Below are 21885 nucleotides of genomic sequence, written 5' to 3' on the forward strand. Positions count from 1 at the left end.
AGGTTGTAATCTATCCATCTCTACAGACACAGTCCTTTCTCAATCGCTCTCCCTGGGGTCTGAGGCTGAAAAGCCAGAGGAGAAAGGAGGTTGGTGACACAGAAGCGTCATAGGAAACTTGCTGGGGGTCGGGGGGGGGATACTATACCAGGTGCATGTGATTGCCTGTGTGCACACACATATGCATGTGAGTGTGTTCAGTTCCACACAGACATCAGATTCTGCAAGTCTTTTTTTTTTTTTTTTTATCATATCACCACCCTCTAGGGTCCAGCTGGTGCTTGTGGCTTTCAGCTTTCTTTAACTCTCCTCCACACCACACCCATCTTTCCTGCTTGCCCATGCAGCCACCCTGCAGCCAGCAAGCTTGCAAGCTAACATATGAGGTCATTATGGAGACTACAAACAGTTCCAGCCACCGTGGCATAAAGGAAATCCTTGTAAGCCCATCTACCCATATCCCTCTTTCTCTCTCTCCATCTTTTCATCGATTCATTTATAGCTTTTAGCGGTTTCAGTTGTTTGACTGAACTCTACCCGACACAGAAGGACAAGACAGTGTGAAAAGCTCTGGCCCCACACCCAGGAGTATGTGGGTAGCACAAATCAGACGTGATGGGTTATTTAAAAAATAAAAAATAAAAGGAGACATGATGTTGGTGGGAGGTAGAAAGGTGGAGGTGGATTTGGAAAGAGTTAAGGGAAGAGTCGTGGGTAAATATGATCAAAATACATCGTATGAGAGTCTAAAGGAATTAATACAATATTATGCACTTTTTAAAGGGATGTGGAAACCATCTACTTCTAGAATAAGCAACTTGAGTCTCCTTTGATGGCAAAGAACACCATGTATATAAATAATCAAAGCACAAAATCCACCAAGGTGCCACTTCACACCCACTAGGATGAAGACAACAAAGCAGGCAGGAAGAAGTGTCGGTGATTAGATGCAGGTAGAAGGCTTGATACTTGCTGGCAAGTGTGTAAGATGGATGGTACAGCTCTACGGAAAAGGGCGTGGCGCTACGCAGGAAAACAGAGCTACACAGTGACTTAGCAACCCACTCCTAAGTTTCCCCAGGGAAATAAAAACACATAGCCACACGAAGGTCTTTAAGGCAATCCAAATGACCACAGTGATGAATGGGTCTGTAGACTGGAATGATCTACTGTCAAGAAGGAGGTGCCCATACATACAGCAACATGGCTGAGTAGACAAAGCAAGTTGAAGAAGGTCACAGGTCCTCTGGTATGAAGCAAATCAAATTTCCAGGATAAGAAAAGGAAACGTCAGCGGCAGGAGAGAGTGGGAAGTAGAGAGTGACTGTGGATGAGCGCTAGCTTTCTCTCCAGGGTGACTGAAAACTCCTCATTTAGATGGCTGTGTTGTTCATCCAACACAGTGACTATTCTAGAACCTACTAAGCAGGTGACCCTTTTTTTGGTAAGTGAATCATACCTCTGTAAAGCCACTGCAAAAGAAATTTGATGTCTCCCTGGTAAATGTAACAAGCTGGGATACTGAAAACCTAAATGAGATTGAACACAAGGGAGGCTCCACTTTCCACAGGAACTAGTGAAGTCACGAAGCCTTGAAGTCATTACTGCAAATAGAGTTCTGCTCACTTAGTACGAAAACTGCAGTTCCTGGAAGCTATTGTGAGTTCACTGAAATAAGCACCACCAAGCCAACTATCATGCGGTTATACAAAGAAGTTAATGAATCTAACACAACATCCTTGTGGAATAAAGAAAAATTTAGCTAGATGAGTGCTTTTTTTCAATGGGTTACAACCTTTAAAATGGCAAGGGAGATTTGTGTGTGTGTGGTACATTCATGTTAGTATGTGGGTATATATGCTGATGTGTGTTCTCTGTGTGTGGTATGGTGTGTGTGTGTTGTATCTCTGTGATACATGTATGTTAATATGTGGGTACATGTGCTGGTGTGTGTGTGTATGGTACATGCATGTTAGTATGTGGGCATATGTGCTGATGTATGTGTGTGTGTTCTCTGTATGTGGTATTGTGTTTATGTGTGTGTTGTATCTCTGTGATACATGCATGTTAATATGTGGGTGCATGGGCTGATGTGTGTGTGTTCAGGCCAGAGGAGGATGTAGGGTATCTTTCTCTCTTCTCAAACTTATTACCTTAAGACACTCAGATCTCAGTGGGCTAGGCTAGGCAGCAACCTCTAGGATCTGTCTGTCTCTGCCACCTAGTGCTGGGGTTACGACACACACCACCATGCCTGGCTTTTAACATGGTCCTAGGGATTTGAAATCAGGTCCCCATGTTTGCACTGGAGGAACTCTAACCTACTGAGCCAAAGGTAAGTTTCAAAGTAATAAGAGATATGTAAAACACAGCACTGTAATGGAATTTTAGAAATGGAAGCTGCCAGGTGTAGGGGTAGGGTGGAGGCGAGTGGAACAGGTTGACTGTGGGCTGGAAAAGGGGGCAATAGAAAGAACACTTGTGAATCTGGACTATTTATTATCTTGATGGTTATAGCTACACAGACTTATACAGGTGAAAAAAGTGTATCCAACAGCATATACACAGAAGGGTACATGTAAATTGAGAAATCGGAATAAAATTAGTAGAATTTACCAATATCTATATTTAGTGGTACTGTGAGACTTTGCTGTTGTTTTGCAAAATGTTACCAGTGGGAAAAACTAAGAAAATCATCAAGGACTCTTTGTGTATTATTTCTTACAACTGCACATGAATTCAAAATGAATATCATTTCAATTTAAAAAGAGAGTGGGCTGGCAAGATTGCTCAGTGGATAAAGGTACCCGATGATCAGAGTTTGACCCCCAGGACCCACATGGTGGAAATAGAGAGTCATCTTTGAACACACACACACACACACACACACACACACACACACGGCCTGGGAAGCTTTCAATAACAATTTACATTTAGGATCAAGGAGGAAGTATGCAGGTGTAGGTGCCTGGAGTAGAACCCCAGTTCTCTGATGGAATGTGAGTAACTCTGGCCATGGGAAACCTTAGCTTCTTCCTCAGCAAACTGGGCTAATGAGTATGCTCACAGCATGGAATCCTGGCTGTGAACTTGCCCAACATCCATGCGGTGTTTGTGACAGCACTTCAAAGCACACTGAGCACCCACTACAGTGTTGGTTTTTACACTGTGAAGCTTGAAGACAATAACACCACGATGGGGTAAGTATAGGAAAAGAGATTGCCCAGAAAGGCATGGAGCAATAAGCGGTCTCAGACATAGATGGCATCATTGTTTGAGCCCTGGCTGGTACCGCCTATGGGCAAGCATTTAACCTGCCATTTCCAGTGGACTTGAGGCTCTGGGCTCCTGCACAATTAGCCTCTTCCCAGAGTCCCCTGTCCCCTTTCACTGATGCTGTTCTGGCCTGCCTCTGCTGCCACATGCGTTTGTCCATTCTGTCTCTCACCAGAGCTCCTGGGGGGTAGGGAGGGATGGTGAAAGCTGTGCTGGGCAGTGGCTGATACAGAGGAATGGACACAGCTCACAGCTTAGAAAATCATTCTGAGGATGTGCAAAGTCACTGTTCCAACAAGGGCACCACGGAAAGCTACCTGGCTGCCTATGCTTCCGTGTTCAGGACACACCCAGCACTAGCAAGGACAAGAGGTCTGGCCTTGAAGTGCAAAGAGAAACAGGATGGGGTATGACTCAAGGGTTGTGAGGTCTCATTTAGGAAAGGCATGCATAGAGCCATCAGTATCTGGTAAGAAAACACCACAAAGGGGTGCATACCAACACTAACGGGGAAACCCAGATCACTTATATTTTTATATTTGTTTTGGCAAGGGAAAATATAGAAATAAAGGCAAAACTTTCAATTGGAAGGTCTATGGCTTTTAGTATAATTTTCCATATCATTCAAATGAAAGAACAATTTATTTTGATCATATAAATAGATGTATATGCACATTACATATATGTAATGAGAATTGATACATATATGACATATATGTGACATATATATGTGTATATATGTACACATATACATACATACATAACACACACACACACACACAGTGAGAATTTCTGCAAAGAAGCTGTGTCCACAAAGTCTGATGGATTAAAACACCAGTGACTGATGACAGTTTGGAATGGCGCAGTTCTGGGGTCTAACTACACTTTTTCCTGGCTACCTTTAGCTCCCCTAAGGAGCCATTCCTTGCCCATCTCTGAGTCAGACATCGCATCATGATAAAAGGATAAAATCTGCTGGAAAGCATTAACTTAGAAAACCTTATTCTATTCCAGTCAAAGGGTAAAGGATGCTCTCAGACGGCATCTGGGCCTGTCTGCCTGGCTGTTATCTGCCTCTCTAATGTTTCCACCAAGGTATTTTTAAAAGGCCTTGACCTGTTCTGGTTCTATTTCCACAAAAGCTTCAGGAAACATGGGGATTGGGGTTAACCCAAATCTGTGTTCCTGGGCTCTTGTCACTCATATTAGACCTCCTATTGTCTTTGAGGTGAAGGTTGTGGTTTTGCAATTTATTCCAATTGAATCCCCTTCACAGACCTTGTGTCCGTATGTTATATGCTCCTATCCAGACAGCACAGACATTATTTTCCTCTGATTGACATCTTGCTCCTAAATGTCACTACCTAAATTTCACTCACCCTTGTTAAAGTTAGGAAAATGAAATTTCAGCTGTACCAAATTACACCCACTAACTGTTTTACAAAGCATAAGGCTTTGAGGTTAAATGATTTTTTTTTTAAAGCAGCTTAGGGGGAAACCATTGCGGTTTCTGCCTTTTGAATATTACATGTCCATGAAGTTCACGCCACACTGAGTGCCAAGACCAGCTCTGGGGATTTTCACCTCCCAGGTCTCACAGACAGAAGCATATTCACTGTGACAGTCTAGCAAGAGAGCCACCAATCCTTTTCCCAGTACAGTATTGGGATGCTGGGTTGGGGGAGGGGGCAAAGGTTTTTGGGCTTTCTTCCCGAAGTGGGGAGGGCAGTTAGGAAAGCTCCCATGTGTCTGACTATCTATTCTCCCTGAGTTTGTCCTGCATGAAAGTCATTGGCTCATTACCACAAACCCCAACATGTCTCAGGATCTGGTCTTGAGAAACCATATTCCAGGAAGAGAGGCAGGCACACAAACACAATAGAACATTATGGTGGTGTGTTACTGTAAGCATCAGTGATCACGAGTGGTCACGTGCAGTGTGTGCACACGGTGTGGTGGGGACAAATGCAAGAAAGCAGTGACTCTAGTTTGGGGACAGGGTTTCAGAAGGACCTCAGAAGAGCCGAGGCTCAAAAGATGGAGAATTCGTAGAGAAGGAGACTCAGCAGGAAGAGACAGGAGGTTAAGTGGCCTAGCTAGGTGGGGCCTGAGGACAAGGTCATAGGAAGAGATGGTGCAGAGGTGACAAGGCCATGGGAAGAGATGGTGCAGAGGTGACAAGGCCATGGGAAGAGATGGTGCAGAGGTGACAAGGCCATGGGAAGAGATGGTGCAGAGGTGACAAGGCCATGGGAAGAGATGGTGCAGAGGTGTCTGGGTGCTTTGTTAACTGTACCTCTGCCATTATTAACTTGTTATCAAATTTCCCAACTAGCACCCAGGGAAGATCGGGATTATTGTCTCATTAGCACACAGCACTCCTCAAGGCAAACCCTATGGCCCACTTGTGTCTATTTACCCTGAATGTTGAGTCCTCTGATGTGTGGTTACCATGTTAACACACCACTATTTCAGAAAGCCTTGGTGATTTTTGAGTTTGGCCTAAGTGGTTGAAAGCAGATGACTGGGTTGGATCTGGAAACTACAAATGAATAGTCATCCCATCCCGGCATGGCATTCCCATGAACACAGCCTGCATAAGCACGATGATAGACTTTTCATATTTATTTATCCAGTCTGAGACCACATCAGGGCTCATGGTGACTCGTAGCACAGTGAGAATGTCTAAGCGGTGGGCACCTGGCTAAGTGTGGTCCTGCCTTTCCGGTCTCCCCATGTGTTTATTCCAGTGCTACTACAATGCTTGGGGCAACTTGGAAATGCTCATAGAAAGATTGATTACCAATGATTGTTCATTTATTAAAGTCAAGTATGTGAGTATGATAATATAATATTAACACAGACATTTCAACTATTATTTATAATAAAACGGGACTCTGTCTGGAAGAGATTGTGGGTGAAAAGTCTTCATCAGGAGCCTGGGGTATGACATGAGTTAACAGTTATAAAGATCTGACTGTAGGAAACCTGCCCAATGACTGCATTTTCTGAAGATTCTCACAGCCATGTATTAATCCTTTTCTAAATGTATTTGCAATAACATGACCCACCATCAGGAGTGGGTCTGTGTTCCCGCTTCTTGATTCTGTTCCAACCCGACAGACATGATAGAAATGATCTTACACGTCTTCTAAGCTTGCTTAAAAATCTCTGTCCTGGAAGCTACATATTAGGGTGCATTAGAAACTTCAGTTCCAACACAAGGGATGGAGAAGCCAGTCATGCCTGTGGGTGAGGCAGCTGGACAGGCCATGCTGCAGCTCAGGGAAGCCTTATTCATCCGAAAGGGACCTGCCACTGCAGCCCTTTTGAGATTGGCTTTTGCTATGCAGGAGCTCAGCTTGTTTCTATTCGCTCAAGTTCTTTCTTACAATAAAACTCCTTTCTAAAACCTTGCCTTTCTGTTCATGAAATTCACTCTTCAAATTTTCAAGATGACAGATCCAGGAGCCACTGGCCTGGATGGCTTTGGTGGCTGTTGATTGCTGGAACCCTAGCTCATCCCTTGATGTTTTCCTAAAACAGGAAAACCTCCACAGTACCCAGTGGGCCCTGCTTTGCCCCCTGACATCAAGGGACCTGTGTTGCTCTTAATCAAAACTCTGGCAGTGGAGACAAGTTATGCAGAGGAATTTGGGCTGAGTTGGGCAAGAGCTAGCAGGCCTTGCCTGGATTGCCTTCACTATACACTGAAGGTGGGGGACGTTTCATACAAAGCTCCCTAGAAGACAAGCATTTACATAACTCACTGTTGTGGGTGTAATTAGCGGAGGAACATAATACAAATAGCTCAGTCTTCCTAAACCACCATTGTTAATGAGCTATAAATACAGGCTTACTAAAGAAAAGGATGGAATAGGCGAGCCATCCACATTCAAGGGCTTTGATACAATACTTGCAAGGATCCAGCTACCGAATTCCACTAAAACTCTTGACCTGACTTGGTGTTAAATTAATTCTCTCAACATGCATTTTTTTCTTTCAAAATCACCAGTATGGTTTTAAAGAGAGCCATGTTTACCTATAAACACTGTAAAGCAAATTACCTGACTCCTTAACACTAGAAGAAACCCCCATCGATGTCGTGATCCAAGGTCTGTGCCTATAATTAGGAACTAACTTTCGGAGTTAATAACAGGTGCTCAAAACGTTTTCTATTTCGACTGCACGCCTGCTAGCATTTCTCTTCTCCTGGGAATTAAATTTGATGATCAACAGCTCCAGGCCTTAGAGTTATTTCTGGTTATGGTTGCTACTAGCAACATGAAATTTATCTTTAATCCCTATGGATTTGGTTCTGAGAAGGAAGGGGGAAACGGTTGTTATGGCCTGAAGCTGTGTGTCCGTCTAGCCTGTCATCACTCAGCAATTAGTCCTTGATTAGAACTTGGGTTTGGCACAGCGGCCAACCAGACACAGAATGTCCATTTCAGTGGCTGCCATAACATACACCGACTCCCTCAGTTCAGCTCATCTCCAGACAGACCCAGTGTTTGCTCTACATGTGGACAAAATCACCTAGACTCCCTAAGAGTTGAGAGTTGGAGGTCAGTAGCCATATGATGTCAGTCATATGATCTCATGGCTGGTGGGCATGGAGTGAACTGCCAGTTCACTACCCATAAAGAAGCAACCAATGAAGATTACAAAGCAAGTTGACAGATGCTTTATAGGAAGCACATGAAAAATTATTTATGTGTATATGCATGTATCCTTATGTCTATACATATATCTTCACACACATGTATATACATACATACACACACACACACATGTATATATGCCACGTGTGTGCAGGAACCCACAGAGACTAGAAGGGGGTGTTGGTCCTCCTGGAACTGGAGTTACAAGTGGTTGTGAGCTGTCTGACATGTGTGCTGGGAACTTAACACAGATCTTCTTGAAGAGCAGCAAGTGCTTTTAACCATTGAACTATCTCTCCAGCCCCAACACAGAATATTTTATTCATACTTATGCGATATTTCATTAATGACAACAGAGTGGGCTTTATTTTATTTATTTGGCTTCTAGAAGCTGGGCAGGGGAGAAAGTAGGCTGTGTCCTAGAGTCTCCAAAAGGGAGCAGAGCCACAGAGCCAGATGTTAGCCTTCTGCCCCCCAGGATGGCAAGAGAATAAATGTGTGTCTATTCCACCACTCCATGTATGATTTATGCAGACAGCGAAGCCAAGACAAGGTAACTCCCGGAACCCACGCATACAATGACCACAAATTTGAAGTTACAATATTTATATTTCATTTGATACTTAAATTCATGAGTTTTACTCAATTACTATTCACTAAGTATTTTAAGCATGCATGAAAAGTTTCCTAATGTAGTCTGTAAGCGATAGCATCTATAAAATCAGATAAGTATTTCCAGAAACTAAGCTGTGACTGACAATCCACTCATCTCTGGTGTTTAGTCCACTTTATTACAAGCATGGAAGAGCAACCTTTACAAGAGAACACAGTTACACCTATGGATTAATCATTTTGATCCAGAATATTCCAGAATAGAATATTCCAGAAGTTTTTTTTTAAAGCTCACTTTTCTAGGTAGATCATAAATCAGATACTATGCCATCAGGGAATGAAAAATATTGATATTTGTTTTCCAAATTAAAAAAAAAATCTTGTATTAACCTTGTGTCCCAGTACATTAGCCATTAATTCTATTCAATATGACATTCTCAAAGGCACAAACTCCGATGCTGGGTATCTGAAACAAAACGAAATAAAGGAACTTACCGTAAAATAATCCCTCACGGGAGTCGGGTTACACCAGATCCTTGTTCTCATAATCTCACATATAAAGTCTGACATTTAGCAAACAGGGGCAGCATTTCCCCGCAGTGTGGAAATGGCATTTCGCATGTGCAGAGAGAGAGCTGGTTGCCCACTCAGAGAATGAAGTCACTGACCCAGGCGCTTGGTTTGCATCCACAGCTGAGCAGAAGAAATAAGGAGCCCCCAGCTTCACTCTTCCTGTGCATGTTCCTGCTCCTCAGATTCAGGGTTTCAACACATTAACTGTCTGACAACTGTAATCCTGACTTTTCTATCAGCCTCCTGCTTCCCCTCATTCCTTTGTTTCCTCAGCCACTACCATGTTGTCCAGTTTAATGTAATTTTCTGGAGCCTTCTCTTATATTCTTCAAGTCAAAAGCACTGTCGATTACGTTTTAGGATGAGGAAGCAGATATTAATTAAGCAAAATTGAGATTTGAGGCCACGTCTCACACCTGTTAAGATGCACCCTGCCTTCCCCCCAGCTTCTGCCCATCAAAGAACAAATAAACAACGACCCATCTCTCAAGCATTAGCAAAATTACTCTGGGGCCCTCATTGTTCTGGAGCGGTCATTACTAGAGCTCTTTGGGTAGCCAGCACAGGACATAAGAGTGTCTTCCGTGTGACTGCTGATGCTGCACAGCACTGAGCCTCCCCAGTTCTTATTTATATCACCATGAGACCCTAAACCCTGGATGCAAAAGGCTGCCCCCACTTTCACTGTCAGCGGATTATCCCAACACTGCTGCACAGCTCAGTAACATCAGCGCTGCGCTTTTTTTTTTTTTTTTTTACAGAATTGAATTGTGTTCTTCATTTAGAACGATCCAGAGCAATTTGCCAAGTTCTCTGAATTGTGCATATCACTTCCTATGGGAGAAGGGCTTTGTTTTCTAGGAGCCACTATAATTAGTATTATTAGAATTTGGATTTTCTATATTTTGTAGTAATATTCTACTCACTAAAATAGACTACGCTAATCTTAAAATACTGGTCTGTCATATTTGAAAATTTTCTTAAATTTTGAAAATTTGATTGCCAACTGTTAATTTATGACCCATTCAAACTGTGAGGAACAGAGGCAGAAATGGCACTGTGTATGAGAACATTTCAGAAGGCACGAAAAGCAGGCCTACTTCTCCCATTTTTATTGTAAATTTTTTTTTAAAAAAAATAGTCTTTTGATCTGAACGGACTTACATGTTCCTAGTAATGAAGACTCAACAGTTTCCATTGCTAAATCTTCAGCCACACTTATAAAATCTTTTTGCTCTAAATATTGTGACAGGAAACCATATGTATAAAAGGTTAGAGCCTAAAGTGAAAAATAACTGCAGAGCCAAGTGGATACACATGTTTATCCATGAAGATGAAGTAAAGATAGTTTACTCAGAAAGAGACATCTCTGGGCCCCAACTCCAAGCCAGTTTAACCCTAGTTCAAATCGCAGCAACTACAACTGTTAAAATTATTAGGTTTTTAAAGCCACAACTAATTAGAAAGGGTGCTTCTCTAAATAGATTATAGCAAAAAAGTGACGCTCAATAAGTTGTCAGTTAAGAAGTTGGGGTGGGATGGGGGGTGGAGAATTTAGAAAAGGAGTGGGGAATCTGGAGAGTGGGCGAGTCATGCCAGCCTTTCACCGTAAGGATTACACAGCTGCTCCATACTTGGGAACTCAGAGCCCATGCTCAAGCGCAGACATTATTAGCACTTCCTGCCTCACGCCCTTGAACTAGGCCCAGTTGCTTCAAGCTCCGCAGCCACGTCGGGAAGAGTTAGTTCTGTCCTCCCAGCAGCAATGCTGCTGCGTGGAGAAACCAAATGAAAAAACCACGTCTATAACTGATCTCCGCACCTAGAATGAAGACTGCATTTCTTAGCCTTGCTTCAGCCGGGTGTGGCTCTGAGATTAACTTCTAACCAAAGTGATTAGAAGCAAAAGTAGTGCCCATCAGCTGTGGGGTGCCCTCTCCCCTTCACCTACTGTGGACGTAAGAAGGCAGATATCACTGTGAGCTACGGGGGCCCTGAAGGTGACAGAAACAAGCCAAAGATGTTAGATCCCAAAGATGGCTTTAACAGGACACGCAGCTGAGTGTTTCAGGAAAGAAACCACAGACGTTCCTTCAGATTGGATGCTTAGGGTGCGTTTCCATCACACTAATTCAAAATGGCAACTGTCCTGAAGATCATCGAAGCGATTTCTTATGAGATATTTAAAGACTATGGAAAACTTTCTGATTTTACATTTAGCGAGTCTTATTCTTAACCCTCTGAGCAAAAGAAAAATGTTCATACAGGCTGTGTTTTCTTCTCTAAGGTTGCAGAAGCTGTGACACGATTCCTTGTAATTTAATGTGTCTAGGCCAGGTTAGAATGTGTCTGTAAAACAAGAAATGAGGACCAAGAGGTTGATAACCGTCCAGCCTCCCTCCCATCCCCCCACTCCCGCCCCTGCTCCAGTGTCCTGGGAGGGGAAGAACAGAGTAGAGAATCAGATCACAGAAGAAGGAAAGGTTTTTTTTTTTTTTTCATTTCTCTTAAAACACTTCTGCAACAAGCCCTGACGTTGCTATAGTTACTACATACTTCTGAATTAGTTTCTACAGAAACGGCAATTGTGGGAGCTGATAAGCCTCAAATTTGCCCAGGTGCCTTCATTAATAATGAGAAATGCTGGCCATCTGTTAAAAATATACCCACTTGAGGAAGGCTTTTCTTTCAAGATTATTATTTTTTTTCTGTGTGCTCACAAACATTCACACTGGGGCATAACACTGAGAGAGCAGTGCCCACTCCTCTGCTGAGGACGGCTAACCACCAGGAAACCTTCTTCAGGCTCCAGGGTAAAGGTGTGGCTCAGTGGTAGGCTATGTGCCTAGAGTGTACCAGGTCCTGTGTTCCACCCCTAGCAAAGCAAAATCAAATATCCAAATAACAATAAACAACAACAACAATAAAAAAAGTGTTCCAAATAGTTCATCGAAAGAAAACATGGAGTGAACTCTGTATAAGAAATCTATCCTAATTTTAAGACGTTTGAGGGTCTGTCATTCATAGAGGGACCAACTTCTGTATTAGAATGAGCTTCCCAGGTCTGTGTCCTCCTGCCCCTCATCAGACTGCACTTGCTGTCCAGGTTAATGTTGGAGAAATCCTATTTTCACCATATGATTTACACGCTGACATCCTACTATTATTTTTTTTTATTTGCTCAGTTCTTTCCACCATAGCTAAGTCTTCTAAGCCACGTGTCAGGTTATCTTCTTGTTGTCATTTCCTAGGTCACTGTTTTGTTTTATTAGTCTCTTCATGTATCTTACTGAAGAACCAGCCTGCCTCCACCTTAGGCTTCAAAGCCATGTTACAGTAAAGACAAACTAGGTTCACTTCTGTTTATAATTAAATCTATGTCTCAAGGATTCCATGCCTCACCTGTAATCATGACTTAATGGATCTGTAATGCCTGTTCCAGGAATGGCAATCATGCCTTTGTTTGAAAAAATTGTTCATAACCATCTTGTTAACCCTGCCTTTATTTCAAAAGGTTGTATGAACTCAAAAAGTTGTTTATGACCATCTTGCAACCCTAGTTTTTTCCAAAGGGTTATATGACCTCACCTGTGACTACCTTGTTATGACCACCTGTTGTTATGGATATCTGTTGCTATGGCTACCTGTTGTTATGACTACCTTGTTATGCCTCCTCTCAATCATGTCTTTGTTTTAGGGGGTCATTATAACTAACTTGATATGCTTGTGTTCTGCTTCTGTAACCCCACATATTCTGTGAAAACACCCTACCTCTGGTCTATAAAACCCTTGCTTTGCTCACATCCAAGGCTGAATTCTTAAACCCCACCTTAGGGGGAGGCAGCCTGTGTATATAACTTTTAAAAAGCTTACTTTATTTAATTGCTTGTTTGAATTAATTTGGCCATGATGATTTGCGTTGGTAGTCTTTCTCCTCCCATCTTTGGGATTAACAATACCATCCTCATTTGTACAGAGCCAAATTTGTACACATTTGTGCATTGTGTGTGAGTTTTTTTTTTTTTTTTGAGGTTTACACACATGTGACTGTACTGTTACGGTCTTACTGTTACAACCCCTTATACTGTTGAGTAGCATGCTATTACATGGGTGTTCCAGACTGCATTTTTTGGTAGTGGTCTTTATCTTTTAAGCCCTTTGGCTTTGAAACTGCATAATCCTTCTTCCTCCAGAGGGCTGGGATCACAGGTGTGCCCCATCAGGCCTCGGCTGTGTTCATCTACCCAAGCTCCCGTTCTCAGACTCTGTTTCTCTAGTGTGAGGCCCTTCTGTTAACACAGCTGTGAACACTCTCGCAAGTCTTTTATGGATGTATATTTTAATCTTTCTAGGTAAGTTCCTAACTATGGTTTTATTGGTTTGTTATATAATAAATTAACAGTTTTCCAAGACTCGTTTCATTCTCTAACAATGGTCCATGTCCTTCCACCACTCATACTTACTTAGTAATGGTTAGTGTTGAGAATCTGTTTGTGTGCTAGTGACATTCCTATATATTTTTATAAAGCATCTGTTTGTGTCAGCTTTAAAATCAAACTGTTTGTTCTTTATTATAGGAATATATATATACATACATATATATATACACATACATACATATGTGTATTAACCCTTAGTATATGTCATATTTTTCCTACTCTATATCTTCATTCCTTTTTATTTATAGAAGAATTAAGATTTTGATAAGGTGTATATTCTTTTTTTACAGTTAACAGTCATGTGTCTTCTCAATGAAATTTTTGCTCATCCCAAAGTGGAAAAATATTCTTCTGTACTTTTCTTTAGAACTGTAATGGTTCTACCTACACTTTTGATGCTATGATCTAGTTAAATTAATGCACATGTATATAATATAGCGGTGGGCACTCATGTTAATTATTATTTTCCACACAGAACCTGGTTATTTGCCCCCCATTCATTCTGTCTGGGATTCTGTTCACTTTTGGATCTGAGGGTTGAAGTAACTTTCTAACTTTAGAAACATTCATAATCATCAATTTTTAAGTATATCTTTATTGCCTTCCCCATCTATCTTAGTGAGTCTAATAATATTTTATGTTGTTAAATACATGTCATATAAAATTTGTAAGATTAAATATTGATGACACTTATGGTAGTTTGAATGAAAATGGCCTCATAGGCTCATGGAGACTGGCACTATTGGAGATTGTGGCCTTCTTGGAGGAAGTGTGTCACTGGGGCAGGCTTTGATGTCTCAGAAGCTCAAGCCAGGCCTAGTGGGTCATTGTCTCTTCATGTTGTCTCAGGATCCAGAGATAGAACTCTCAGCTACCTCTCCAGCACCATGTCTGCCTGCATGCCATCATGCTTCCCATCATGATGATAATGGAATAGACCTCTGAATTGTAAGTCAGTCCCAATTAAATGTTGTCCTATATAAGAGCTGCCACAGACATGGTGTTTCTCCACAGCAATAGAGACCCTAACTAAGACAATAATAAACATACTACCCTCCCATTTCAGACCCTCTGTCCTGTGTCTTTGCTTTCCTTTCTTCCTGGTTTCCCAGCTGACGCCTCCTTCTCCTGGTTCACCGATACTTTTCTCTTTAGCCTTCATCTCTTACAAAGCCCAGTGAACAGGTTCTACTTTCATGATGTCATGCTTTTAATCTCCACCCAAATCTTTGGTAATCCCTGAACTTGGAATGCAAAGAGAATGCAGTTCCAAGGAGTCTGGAAGAAAGCAACAGCCATGAGTGAAAAACATGCCCAATATAATATGTTAATTATTTCTATGTTTCCTTTCTGATGAAATCACTCATCTGTGCATGCTAACTAATTTTTCTACTAAATACTTTACTGTGTGGATACTTGTATTTGAGATTCTTATCTGGTAATACCAATATTAGGACCATCTTTGGGACAGTTATTGACTATACATCACACACTGCACATTAAGAACAATGTAAGTGCCTACTGGAAAACTAGTTTTTATGTGAATTACACCTGTATAGATTTTAATCACAAACCCTAGACAATATAAGTATTTAAAAATCCATTTGAAGGCTCTGGAGAGCAATTGAAACAAGATGGAAGAAGGAAAGCATACTTTCACAGAATATTTTCTGCCAAGGCAACATCAGCTAGAAAAACTGAGGTCTAGCCAGTGATGTGGGAAGACAGAATTTATGTCTACCAAAACAGCTACAAACTGTGGGGCAGAGCATGTTATCCCATGAAGAAGGGTGCCAAGGAGAACAGATCCATCCAAGTCTTTTTTTTTTTTTTTTTTTTTTTTTTTTTGGTTTTTTGAGACAGGGTTTCTCTGTGTAGCACTGGCTGTCCTGGAACTCACTCTGTGGACCAGGCTGACCTCGAACTCAGAAATCCACCTGCCTCTGCCTCCTGAATGCTGGGATTAAAGGCGAGTGCCACCACACCCGGCCCATCCAAGTCTTAGGGTAACTGAATTGTGGGTGCTGAGGTGCCCTGAAGGATCTAAAGCTGTGGTTCGCAACCTTCCTAGTGCTGCACCCTTCTAATACAGTTCCTCGTGTTCTGGTGACCCCAAGCATAACATTATTTTGTTGCTACTTCATATCTGTAATTTTGCTACTGTTGTGAATTGTAATGTAATTCCTGTTGTATGACTCCTGTAGGGGTTGTTGAGAACCACTGGTCTAGTGGCAAGCAACAGATGCAAAGGTGAAGGAAGCAAGTGGAGGTCTACGCCTGGCCAATGACCGAGGTGTGAGAGTTTGACCCCCGACAGTTTGGAACTTAGATAATCACACTGGGATTTCCAGAGATCACCCTGACAAAGGAGAAGACTAAGACTCTACCAGGCCAAGGCGATTGCCTGGTCATTTATATGGTAATACCATTAATCATACTCCCCAGGTAAAGGAAGTAGACTATGGAGTTTCCAATGCATTGTTCAGAATGTTCAGTAAATAATAATAAAACATCACTGAAGGCTGTCCAGAAACAAAAGAAAAAAAAAAAAAAGAGCCACAACTGAGAAGAAGAAAGGAGGAAAAGAAGCAATAAATGTGGCTTTGAGTCAGGCCTGGTGGTACATACACACCATCTAACTCAGATGTTAGGATTAAAACCTTTCAAAACAGGTACAGTAACTATGTTCAAAGATGGACCCAGAATGAACACATAGGGAATTCCAAAGAAGAAATTGGAGTTATAAAAGATATATGTTAAAAAAAGGAACCATATGGAAATAGTAGAACAGAAAAGTGGAGCTGTAGTAACTATCAACTTACTTGGCTTAACAGCACACAGTAGGCTTAAAAGCACACAGTAGGTTTAACAGCATACAGAGGGTTCTAAAAAGAGACCAATAGGAATTCCACACACTGAAAGCAAAAAGGCATAAAAATGAACAGGGTCACTGGCTCCACAGCACAAGGAAGAAGGAAATAATGTCATTTCCAGAGAGGGAGACAGAACCAGAGGTCACCATGTTAAGCAGAATTAGCCAAACCCAGGAACACAAACACCATACAATTTTCTTATGTGTGCTTATGTGGTGAAAGAAGTGTGTATGGAGACAGACACTGAATGGGGGTGGGGGAAAAAAGGCAAATATAACATGTTTTCTCCCACATGTAGAGTCTAGGCTTAGCTATATAATAAGTATACACATGTATGTATGTGATCTATAGGCACATGGTAAATGCCAAAAGTCAAAGAGAGACAGAAAATCATGACATTTGCCAGGAAAAACGCATTTCATGAGGGGCAGTGACACGTAGCAGCCAGCATTCCATCAGGAGCAAAGAAGGATGGACTAGAACTGCCATTCAAGGTGCTAAAAACAAAACAAAACAAAACAAAACAAAAACTACAACAAAAACAAAGAAGGATGGATTAGAAGAACCCTTCAAAGTGCTACAGAAAAAAATGTTCAAGAAAAAATAACCTTCAAAAACAAGGATAAAATCAATATATTTGAAATTTTATTTTACATTTATTTGAGACAGACAGACAGACAGACAGACAGACAGACAGACACACACACAGAGGGAGAAGGAGAGGGAGAGGGAGAGGGAGAGGGAGAGGGAGAGGGAGAGGGAGAGGGAGAGGGAGAGGGAGAGGGAGAGGGAGAGGGAGAGGGAGAGGGAGAGGGAGAGGGAGAGGGAGAGGGAGAGGGAGAGGGAGAGGGAGAGGGAGAGGGAGAGGGAGAGGGAGGAGAGGGAGAGGGAGAGGGAGAGGGAGAGGGAGAGGGAGAGGGAGAGGGAGAGGGAGGAGAGGGAGAGGGAGGAGAGGGAGAGGGAGAGGGAGAGAATACAAGTGTGTTTATGCCACAGCATCTGTGCCATTTTAGTTCTCAGAACTCAGGGGTGAGTGAAGAGTTCATGGGATTGGTACACTATGGTGTGTAGCAGGGATGTCAGCAGTGCCAAGGTTGAGAACTCCGGCTCCAAACCCATGGGAAGGAAATATAAGCTGGAGGTCCCAGGGTGAGTCAGACACAGTGAGGTGTAGTGTGGTGTTTTCACTAAGTAAGCGTTCTCTCTGTGTGTATATACAAGGGCATGGGGAATGCATGTGTGCACATGCAGAGGCCATTGGAGAACATTGGGTGTCCAACTTTATTACCCTCCACTGTATTCCTTTGAGGCACGTTATCTTATTGAACTGGGAGCTAGGCTAGTGGCCAGCAAACACCAGCCATCCTTCTCTCTCCTTCCTCACTGGGGTCACATGTGCATAAATGGACACTCTGGCTGGAAATCCAGACTCAGGTCTTTGTGCGTAGACAGCAAATGCTCTTCCCCACTGAGCCATCTCCACAGTCCCTATAATAAACACCTTCAGAACAAGAGATGCCTTACATTAGCCAGACTTCGGGCTTCTCTCAGAAGGTCTGCATACTGAGTTCACATTTCTTCAAAGCAACCCCTCACCGTAACTGACCAGATGTCTCTCGGCTTCTAAGTCTTACAACCTTCCATTTCTCTGCAATCACCAAGCCCCAGCACCACGTGCTACTGTGCTTATCCTTGCACTATCATTTTCCTCGGAGTTAGAGAACAGAGTCAGTCTTTATCACTTGCAGATTCTGTGTTTGCAAATGGCCTGCTTGTGAAATGAAAAGTTGCATATAGCACTTCCACGACCATTCACAGATAAAGCAATCAACCCCGTGCTGTTCCATGAGTTCAGCTGAGCAGAGATGTGCACTCTGCCTTCTGGTTTCAGGTCTCCCAGTGGTAATTAAGGCTCCTTCTATGTGCAGTCAGTGCTATTTGCATTCTTGCTGGCAGTCTTGCTATTTAAATGTCCCCATAGAGCAGGAGAAGAACAAATGGGGAGAGTCTGGTCACCCAGTTTGGCTGAGGTATCCAAGCTGTAAGCAATGGGAGAAGTGGGCAAACAGGCTTGCAGGAAGATGTCTGAGATATTATAGGGTTCTGGAAATATTCTGGTTTTTTTCAGAACATTTATGAAAATTTCTTTCTTTATCTTCATAGGAAAAGATATCTCTCTTAAAAGTCTTGGGACTTTCATATTATTTCCTTCCATAAGAAAAGTCAGGGTAGGATGCTAATTCCTGACACTGCTGTATGTGGTTGACTTCCAGTCTTCAGGTAGACTTCTCTACCCTTGTATTTGTCTAGAAAGTTCTTGATCTTGCCATAGACTCAGTTATAGATTAATAGGTTGCATATAATCATTTAAACATGGGTTTTTAAAAACATGACACCCACACAATATACAAAGGCAATTAACCTTTCAATGGGTTTGTTATGACATTTTCACATATGTATATAATGTATTTTATTGTATTTATCTTCCACTACCCTCTCTTACCCCTCCCACTAATGACCATATTCTCCCCAACTAGTCCTCCTCCTATTTAAGTCTCATTATTTGTATTTTTGGGTGACTCAATGAGTGTAGTTAGGGTGGCTTACAGGAGCATGGCTAAGGTGCGCTTTACAGCATCACAGGCTACTCCACAGCAGAAAAGGTCTCTCCCTCCCCCAACAACCATCAGCAGCTTATACAGCCCCGCCCCCGAGGAGGAGGCGCCACCGAGTTCCTTAGAGGAATGGTGACAGCCTGGTTTTGTTATTGTTGGTTTTAAAAGCATTGCGGATAGAAGAAAGGGGCTTTTGTTTGGTTATAACTGTTCTCCACGCTTAAGATTAAAGAAAGGGTAAACCAGACTCATGCTTGGAAATGTCCCCAAATTCACATTTATAACAGGTCAGCAACATAAATATTGGCGTTAAATGTATTCTTTTTTAAAATAAGAAACTGATTAGATCTTACTTTTATTTAAGAAAGACTTGTTCTTTTAAAAGCGTTTGCTCTTCAGAACACTTCTCCCTGGATGGTCTAGTATGTCTAAGGGGAGCTATGGCTTACAAAGGACGGAGGACATAGTGCGCATGCGCAAGATGGGAGGTACTGCTGCGAGGAATATATAGCATGCTACACATTCACGGTTTCTACACTGAAATTTACTGACTTTTCCCTCAGCTGAAGGCTTCAATAATTTTAGAAATAACTTTAGAAAACTTGCCATCTTTCCTATGAGCCTGAAAGTGAACAAGCTGTGCTGGGGTTGACTCATCCGGGTCCTTTCCAACTCCAGCGCTCTCTCCGGCAGGTGGTCTGAGGCCAGCCAAGGCACATGCCAGGAGTCAAGGTGTTTTCAGCCCTGAACATGACCAACAGGCAAGGGCAAGGGCCGTGAACACAAAGACTGAAGGCAACAACCACAAGCAACGGCATTTGGCCGCTACAATGAGACCCAAACACACAAATGAATATCAAATACCGAAGCTTAGCACTGAACTGTGTGGCTCTTACCGGGAGGTGAAGAACTCCGGTCCAGGTTCACACCCAGCTCAGTCCTCTGACAGATCCCTTCTCAGAGTGAGAAGGCCAACACTTATATACTCATTTTGTTTTAATTCTTCACGTCTTATTTTATGAATTAAATAATCACAAACAGCCTTGCAATCCCCTCCTTGCCTTTCCTTGTAAGGAAAAGACAAAGGGTATGGTTTATAGAACAGGGCTTTTGGGGTCAATACTGATCTGCCTGTGGGTTGTTATTCTACAAGGACTGGGAATCAAGTTCAAAGGCAGTCAGCATGAGGTCTCCTCCCCACACTGGGCTGCCTTTGTGACTTTTCTTTTCTCTTCCCTCTAACAAGGGCCCAACAGGGCTGTAAAGCCCTCCGGAGACTTCCAAGGCCTGGTAAGAAAAGGGGAATTGGAAAGGATCTGTCATCCTTTGATCCCCAAGAGTTGAAGCCCCCCACTGAGAAACTTGGAAACACTGCAGATGTGAAGGGTCTGCACAAAGACACCAGCAGCCAGCAGCAAGCAATTTTATCTAAGAGACTCCAAGACACATCAATGTGTGTCTAGATTCTAATGACCCTTGCCTCCAACTGAGAGCTCCTCCATTTCTTTCTTCCTATGGAAAAACATTTATAAATTTGTTGTTAATGTGTTGATATCTTGGGTTCAAGGTAATGTATTTATATATTATTCATATATGAAATGTATACTTATATATGAAAACATACAGCAAACAGGTCTTCACACTGTAACTGTGTCTCTTATGCATTTAAAACCTACTCCAGTCTACACAAAGGGTTTAGGGACTCACACTCCAGAAGCACCCTGTTGGGCTTGCTCCTGCCTGTCCTTTTTGCCATTTTTGTTGTTCTTCTTGAAGTCATGGGATGAATTTTTAGCAAACCCATTGGCTTATGTGAGTCAGGGATTCTTGGATAGAATTCAGGGGAGAAAGCAATGCCCCAGGGATAGCTGAGCTGTCTGAACTCTGACTTCAGGAGCTGGGTATCTGGACTATCTGATTTTTTTCCTCGTTATTGGCCAGCTTCTGAGCAACATGTCTACCTGCACTTGGCACAGACCTGCTGTCTGCAAACTCTATTGTGGGCTATTTCGTCAAGTAAAAGCTAAAAGGATATTCTAGCAAGTAGATATTAAATAGCCTTTACTCGGTGGGGGGTATTGGCTACCCACTACAGTCAGAATACTTGCAGGAACACCACAGCATCCATAAAACCAGCTGAACGTTTTTGAGTAACAAGAGCTACCATTTATTGCAAACATTCCAATGTCTGGGACTTCTCAATGACAAGTTCTGGGCTTCCTCTAGCAGGTTCAGAGAACTCACCTGAGGCACAGACCAGTTCAATCACTTAAGGCTCAGACCAGTTCAATCACTTACCAGTACATTCACGTAAATAAAGATGATGAGGTTCCTGGCTTCAAGGCTTCTAAGAAGTCGCTGGCTTCCTCTATTCAAAAGAATGGTCACACTCAAGGCCTAGCGCGGCCTTTGTCTTTGGATCCCTTCCCCTTCTGTCTCTTCACTGTGTGTGCTCTCTGTGAAATGGACTCTGTGCCTGGCTTGGTTTCCCCTCATTCCCAGAGGAGGGACTCATGCACAGGAAACCAACCACAAGCAGTGAGAGCATCCTCTGCTGGCTTTGTGAAGATAGAACCTACCTATGTATTTATACAAGTAGAATGAAATGCTGGATCTATTTCTCCATTCTCTCATCAGTTACAATTGCATTGCTGTGACAGACACCTAATGGGAACGACTCACAGGGAGCGATGTTCTATTTTAGCTCACAGTTTCTGAGCTCAGTCTGCAGTAGCTTGGTCCCATACACAGCAGAGCAGTGAGAGTGTGGTGGAGACTGTTAATGTCATGGCGGACAGGAAGCAGAGAACAAGAAAGGGACTGGAGGCTAGCT

General features: G+C 42.5%; 1 protein-coding gene across 16 annotated transcripts in view; it reads right to left on the reverse strand.

The window, feature by feature from the left end:
- Trim9 (tripartite motif containing 9) overlaps window positions 1-21885 on the reverse strand; it is a 103053-nt gene that overhangs the window by 61919 nt on the left and 19249 nt on the right. For 2 of the 16 annotated variants that reach the window (XM_085830426.1, XM_085830424.1), the window contains exon 1: window positions 9048-9438. The exons of 13 other annotated variants lie outside the window; for them this stretch is intronic. In XM_085830426.1, coding sequence (XP_085686552.1) covers window positions 9048-9122 — 75 coding nt within the window. In that variant the 5' untranslated portion in view covers window positions 9123-9438. Of the gene's footprint in view, window positions 1-9047; window positions 9439-21885 lie in introns of those variants that run through there. One more of the 16 variants, XM_085830425.1, reaches the window with a different exon arrangement.

Source organism: Mus caroli, unplaced genomic scaffold (assembly GCF_978045245.1).
Source record: "Mus caroli unplaced genomic scaffold, Mus_caroli_1 scaffold_14, whole genome shotgun sequence".
NCBI lineage: Eukaryota > Metazoa > Chordata > Mammalia > Rodentia > Muridae > Mus > Mus caroli.